This window comes from Penaeus vannamei, chromosome 9, assembly GCF_042767895.1.
Source record: "Penaeus vannamei isolate JL-2024 chromosome 9, ASM4276789v1, whole genome shotgun sequence".
Taxonomy (NCBI): domain Eukaryota; kingdom Metazoa; phylum Arthropoda; class Malacostraca; order Decapoda; family Penaeidae; genus Penaeus; species Penaeus vannamei.
This window is the reverse complement of record NC_091557.1, coordinates 17,909,894-17,916,776: the sequence shown is the minus strand read 5'-3', so window position 1 is coordinate 17,916,776 and position 6,883 is coordinate 17,909,894. Positions and strand designations below refer to the sequence as shown.

At 33.5% G+C, this 6,883-nt stretch overlaps 1 protein-coding gene across 2 annotated transcripts in view; it reads right to left on the bottom strand.

Annotated features, from left to right (window-relative positions):
* Positions 1-6,683, bottom strand: part of LOC113805586 (probable palmitoyltransferase ZDHHC24) — an 8,948-nt gene extending 2,265 nt beyond the window's left edge. The window contains exons 1-5 of one of the 2 annotated variants that reach the window (XM_027356621.2): positions 6,433-6,463; positions 5,945-6,000; positions 5,459-5,529; positions 3,211-3,483; positions 2,640-2,747 (exon numbers count right to left, since the gene is read on the bottom strand). In XM_027356621.2, coding sequence (XP_027212422.1) covers positions 2,640-2,747; positions 3,211-3,472 — 370 coding nt within the window. In that variant the 5' untranslated portion in view covers positions 3,473-3,483; positions 5,459-5,529; positions 5,945-6,000; positions 6,433-6,463. Of the gene's footprint in view, positions 1-2,639; positions 2,748-3,210; positions 3,484-5,458; positions 5,530-5,944; positions 6,001-6,432; positions 6,464-6,546 lie in introns of those variants that run through there. The other variant, XM_027356613.2, reaches the window with a different exon arrangement.
* Positions 6,684-6,883: the final 200 nt, after the last annotated feature.

Genomic DNA, 6,883 nt, shown 5'->3' with positions numbered 1-6,883 from the left:
AACATCATTGTGGTTTTTTTAATTCTCATAATGTAAGTTTAAACGAATGGATCTGGATGATGTGACCTTCATGCCATGAAAAGTATTGGCTGAGGGCCAGCTGACAGGAATATGTCATCATAGATAACTTTGGCTGAGGACCTGGGTGACGGGAATGTGCCATCATTAAAAATTTGGCTGAGGGTTCAGGAGCAGGAAATGACTCATCATCAGTATGCAGAGCTCTTGGAAGTTTATATTCAGTGCAATTTAGGAGGAGGCCCTTTCATTATTTCTCAAAGTAAATGAGGATGGCATGTACCATCTATGAGCCATGGCTGGAAGAGTGCCATAACTGGCATCCCAGGGAGCATTAAAGAAAAATGAATATGAAAATATAAAAAATTACACAATGTTACTTATCATTATTGTTATCTTGGAAGTTTAAATTCAGTGCACATTTAGGAGGAGGCCCTTTCATTATTTCTCAAAGTAAATGAGGATGGCATGTACCATCTATGAGCCATGGCTGGAAGAGTGCCATAACTGGCATCCCAGGGAGCATTAAAGGAAAATGAATATGAAAATATAAAAAATTACACAATGTTACTTATTATCATTGTTATTGCACCGAGTTGTAGACTACCTAGAGACACAACATAGAATCAGCTCAAAGAAAACAGTCTTCATACAGCATAATAAGTAACAAATATAATCTTGGAGAAGAGAAAAAAAAATGTGTACATTAAGAGATAACATTACAAAGGGGAGGCAAGGAGTCTTGATATCACACATAAGTGTTCCTGTGAGTTGAGCCTACAAGCCACACATCCAGAAGGGTCACCACTCAAGAAACCCTAACACCCAGATTTTGGTCCAGGTGTGTGTCACAAAGCATCTGGATCCAATGAGTTAACTGACTGATTCCAAAAATAGGATTGATTTTTTTTTTTTTTTTTTTTTTTTTTTTTTTTAATAAAGTAAAAAGTAATGATAGCTCATTGATGCGCTAGCTCTGTATCAGATTGCAAGACTTCAAGTCTTTCAAGGGTTAATTAAATTCTTGACCAGAGGTGGCTTTCTGTTGATTACTTTTGAATGATTAAAACCAGTTCTTTCAAAGAACCAGTTTAGACTGCTGACTATCTTTGATGTGAAACAAAAATTCAGTCAGAAGAAATTAAAGGTAGCTTCTTTCCAGCATCTAAGAAAAGTGAAATCTTGACGTTACAGTCACAGATCTATATAATCAAGTCAACAATATATTTCACATTAGTCTAACTTAAATTTTCCCGTCACTTTCATTAAAACATAATTTCAGATAAAATTTCACAATAAGCATGAAGCAATTTAACCATGTCATATTAGAATCCAAATCAGGTAGCCAAGCTATCTTTGTGCTTTGAGCTTGAAATAATGAAATAATGGCAATTCATCTAGGGAATCTATCATAACCAAAAAGTTCTTATGATGGAAAGAGTCATACATTCATCAGTAACACCACTTAGTTTTTGCTCTGTTTCTGCAACAAGTAGCAACTTTACATTTCTTCATAATATGGGATATCCAGTGATCTTTTTACAAACAATCACAATGAAAATATATTTCTGGTGACATAAAATTTAAGAGAATTGGCTTTATGTAGGCCTTTTTATCCTGTTTTAGGTTTGAAATCTGATCAAAAGTGTTAGATATTCACCCTCCTTGCTACAAAACCAGGAAGCGATTATATTATTTAATATGCAAGAAGAACCACTCTGTGGAACCTCATCTTTGAGGTTCCACAGGTGTCACAACTATATTATTGTTTTTTTTCCTATAACTGACATCTCATCATCTTTAGCATGGATAATAATAAACACGTATAAGTGATAGTTTTGAAGGGACCACTGGGTCCATTCAACTATCACCACATACAATTTGTGCTTATAGTATATTTCTGATAAATATCATTCTAAGTGGATTGTGAATGATTCATCAGCGCATAGTGGAACTATGCAAATCAAGAACTAATATAATGCATCATTATAACATTTCAGCAGAAGCAATCAAATAATGGGCTGGCTAGCCAGTTAGCACACTCTAATAACAGCCATCATGACAAACTGTTTAGATTTCAGTTGTTCACCTGTTGTTTTATTCATATTCATTCAATGAACTATTTTCCTTATTTCTTCTCACTATAATGTAATCTTCATATCATAAAAGTAAATAAAATATTGACTTTCATCAGATCTAGATTTAGTTCCAATCTGAAGTGTGTGAGAATACAATTGATTACTTGTACTCAAAAAAAATCATTCTTTGATATCAAATTATTATTTTCCAAAGTGAACAAATAATTTTCATACTAAAAATGCTGTCAGTAAGCCAGGTTATAAACCAGTTCTAATATCATATCTTCTCGCTGAGCAGACGGTCAGGTGAAAAACTGATGCAATATTTTGTGCATTTCATCCTGGCTACTCAGGAGCTAGATTTTGGTACCATTTTTTGCATTAAACTCAAGATTACCTCTCTGGGTTATTTCATTCTCAAAACTGAATTAATACAAAAACAATAATGAAAATACATAAAGTACGTTCAAGGAATCAACAATAAGTAATAATTTGTATTGAATGTCAAGCATATAATATGGAACAGCCCAGTATCAAAAGTACCTGTAAACTTGCAGTGGTGATCCCTCTTTAGTATGCATTCATCACATATGTGGCAGTGATATGACCTCGGAGGGTAATTCACTTGACAAATTGCACAGTACCTCCAACCTGCAAATACATGTTGGCATTAAAAAAGTAGTCTAATAAAAATATTAACAATAATAATGATAATGACAGGGATGATGATGATGATGATGATGATGACGATGACGATGACGATGACGATGACGATGACGAAGACGATGACGATGACGATGACGATGACGATGACGATGACGATGACGTGATGATGATGACCATGACCATGACCATGACCATGACCATCATCATCATCATTATCATTGTCATTATCATAATCATCATCACCCCTGAAACAAACCAATCACCCATATCAGGAACCACTAATATAAACACTAATACTCAAGATTCTTAGACTTTGCTTGATACTGAACTAAAAAGCATCTCTCTTTAATTACTCCAACATGCAGATACTGAAGAAGGATTTATAGGATAAAGCGATGACCCTGAATCACAACTCAAGAGATTTTACAGTCAGTAAAAATATCCTCACCTGGTTTGAGCACAGAAGGCAGAAAGGAAGTTCTTCCACTAGCATCTGTCCTTATTACAAGGAGAAGATTGTGGAATATGTTGTAGGTAACAAATACCACTGCAATAATGTGCATCACTACAATGGAGTTCAACTCACTGTGGTAATGCGGCAGTATAACAAATCCCAGCCAGAAGACTCCAAATGGTATACCTACTACCATAAAAAGAAACAATGCTTTATCTGTTGCATTGCGTGGGATAATTGTTGTATTCTTGCCCATGTTTACTGTACCTGAAAAAAGTATGTATATTCAATAATGGACCACACTTAACAGATCTTATTTGTGTGTAAGGAGGGGGGGCATAGGTTTATGGGTATGGATATGCATTTTGGTGTGTGGGTGTGTGGGAAAATCCTTGTAAACTCAATTTCAATTTGAGATTAAAAGTGGATACCTTACCTGTGGAGTGTAAAACTACATTTTTGACAGCTACCCTTGGTATACAATTATCATCCAAAATCTTCATGTGTTATTTTCTTTATTATAAGCTTCAAGATAAGTACTTAGAGCATCTTCTTATGATTAGTTATTGTGATCTTACAATAACTAACATTATTCTAATTTTTTCTTCTTTTTGATTTAGTGCAACTGGAGTTGTGGTTTGTATTTCCAAGGACACTCATTAGCCATGGATTACAAAATAAAGTGTGGGAAATTATGCAAAAAAAAAAAAATGTTTAATAAAGAAATAAAACAACCAAACTCACATCAAAGTTATGAGAAAAAATTAAATGAAATCTACTCTGTATATGCTAAAAAATAGCCAAATTCAGCATATGTAATGGGAAAATTTTATTTTCTATCCTAGAATTTAATAACAAAAACAAAGGAAAGATATTAGTTACCTAAAGTAGCCTTGATAATTCTACAGGAGGGAAAAATAATAGATATGCTAGCCACAGGAAGTAGTAAATAAGACAGCATATCAAGAGAAAAAAGGAGAAAACATGAACATGAAAAAGCTAAGGTTTCCTAATTCTTTGTTCACTTCAAATTACATGTAATGATAAACTGTATCCATGTTGACAAATGTAGAAAAGGTATGAATGAGACTTGATATCTTCACAATACAAGAGATGTATTTGACCGGTCAAATACATCTCTTGTATTGTGAAGATATCCAGTCTCATTCATACCTTTTCTACATACAATGATAAATCAGAGTATAAAAACTTGAGCATGAAATCACAAATACATTATTTCTTGTCAGCATTTCCTCTGAATAGGCCTAAGAAAAAAGAAAAGTAAAACAGAAAAATACAACAGTTAAAACATGGGATGACAGAAAAATATACACCCAGAGACTGATTATGGATTACAAGATAAGCTCAAAGTTATGGATAATCTGGGTGAAAGTATATACTGAAAGTCACTGAGATTTAAACCCTCTCCAGACGAGTGACTTTAGTGGCGCGACTGCTAGAAGCACGACTGTTAGGTCAATGGAAGTGAATAGGAGCGCAAACACTAGTGGCTATTCACTTCCATTGACCTGGCAGTCATGCTTCTAGCAGTCGCGCCACTAAAGTCACTCGTCTGAACAGGGTCTTGATGTAAACATGATAGCAGATCTACACTATATAAAAGACAATTACTGTATCTATCTATCTATGATTATAATGTAGCAATACAAAAAATCGAGTCAGAAACGTAAAAGGATACAATATTAGATTAACCTTAAATTTTTAAAATTCTTACTGGTATCTGTAAGAGAGACCTCATTATTGATATACGATGGTTTTACTGTATGTCGAACATAAATTACTTCCTCTTAAAATATTAATTCAATGTCAACAAGAAAATATAAGAGTATTGTTTCGTGAAATGTCTCAACACATAGGATACTTCCACAAGTCAATTAGCAGACCTCATGACTTCACCTGATTTCACCTTTCCTTAGGTTTTTGGTAAAAATATATATATTTCTTTTACTAACACTATGAATATTGATGTCACTAGCATTACTACAAAAATTATCAGTGTTATAATGTTGCTAAAATTTCTTATACAAACACAAGATAAAAGAACATATATATTAGTAGCACTAGCAACTGGCTCACTGGTGACTAAATACTCATACATCCATCTACGTATAAAGACAATTAATAAACTAAACTCAGAGGCCATGGCATGTACTTACATGCTATCCTCAGCAGCATCAGTTTAACAAATATAAAATTTATGTTTACCTGAAGCTTGACTTACCTGGTGAATCTTGGCCTGGGCTCCTCAATACGGGTGGGCTGTTCCAGATATTAAGTGGACAGTAGTTTGTTCTGAAGAAAACAAACGCACATAAAAGAAAATATTCAAGTATATTTCAATACCAATTGCATATAAGACTTTATTTGGGTGCCTCTTTGCTTGAAAGATAACAAATAAACCTCTAAGGAAATATCAAAATATACTTTAATATGAAATAGTTAAACAGTAGACATGATAGAACAATAAGTTCAAAGACATTCTTACTATGACACAGTTGTCTCAATATAATGAAAAAGATATGCGAGTAGGTGACAGGCAAAAAACTTGTAGGTATTAATTTCATAATGACCATCATGTGTATGGCTTATAACCCCTATTAGCAATTCCTCATCAATTAAGGTACCAATCCAGGCCCTATCTTGCTAGTACAGACATAGAGGCTTCTTAACTTTTGCCAGAGCAATGAATTCCTTGCTGACTACTCACCATTATTACTGCTGATCTATACATGAGATGGCTTATGGTAATCATCCAGAAAAGGACTGAATGAAGATGGTGATAATTAATGTAATGAAAATGATGAGTACATTAAACATTATGCCAGTAAAAAAATAATTTACACAACATATAGCCCCAAGTACATATTAGTGTCTGCAGTTATGTTATGGCCTCTTTTCTGCATGAACATCCAATAATGTAATTTCACTGTAATTGCTTAAAAAAATAAATGTGGATTGTGTGCAACCCATGGCTGAATATCTTTGGTCTCAACCAGCAGTCTCAAGTATGTGGTCCGAAGTACTTTTACAAGCGGCTGAATGTGTTCTTTATTAAATGGATAATTAGTCTTTATGCACAACTTTCTCATTTTTAACAATCTATGTATGGGCCTTTTCCTAATAAACTATATGTATTCTCTAGCCTACATATAGTGCATTAATATAAAATTTGACTCCAAGACAAGAGGCTGACACCTTTGGCCTGGGACTACAGCTCAACCTCTACGATGTCTATCTGGGTACAAGCTCATTTTACACGTATTCCATGGATAATATTTTCTCAGTAACTGTTATATCACTCATACTTACCATCAAAGATTATCTGTAATTGAAACTTGAGATGAATCTGAGAAAAAAAACGGAAAAAAATAAGAAAGACTATACATTGTATGTTATCATTCTTATCAAAATTGACGCTCTGGGGAGGAATCAGCATGACGTGTTATTCTCCGTTTAAAATTGGTTTATTTTCTCAATAGCGCATATTTTTTTCAAAAAAAATCAAAACATGATATCGAATTACTAATATGGTTATTGGTAATTCTTGAAAAATGATAATTGATACAGTAAAAAATTTATTTTGATTACAAAAAGCCATTTTGTAATACGGATATAACATATAACGCTTATAACACGAAACAAATTT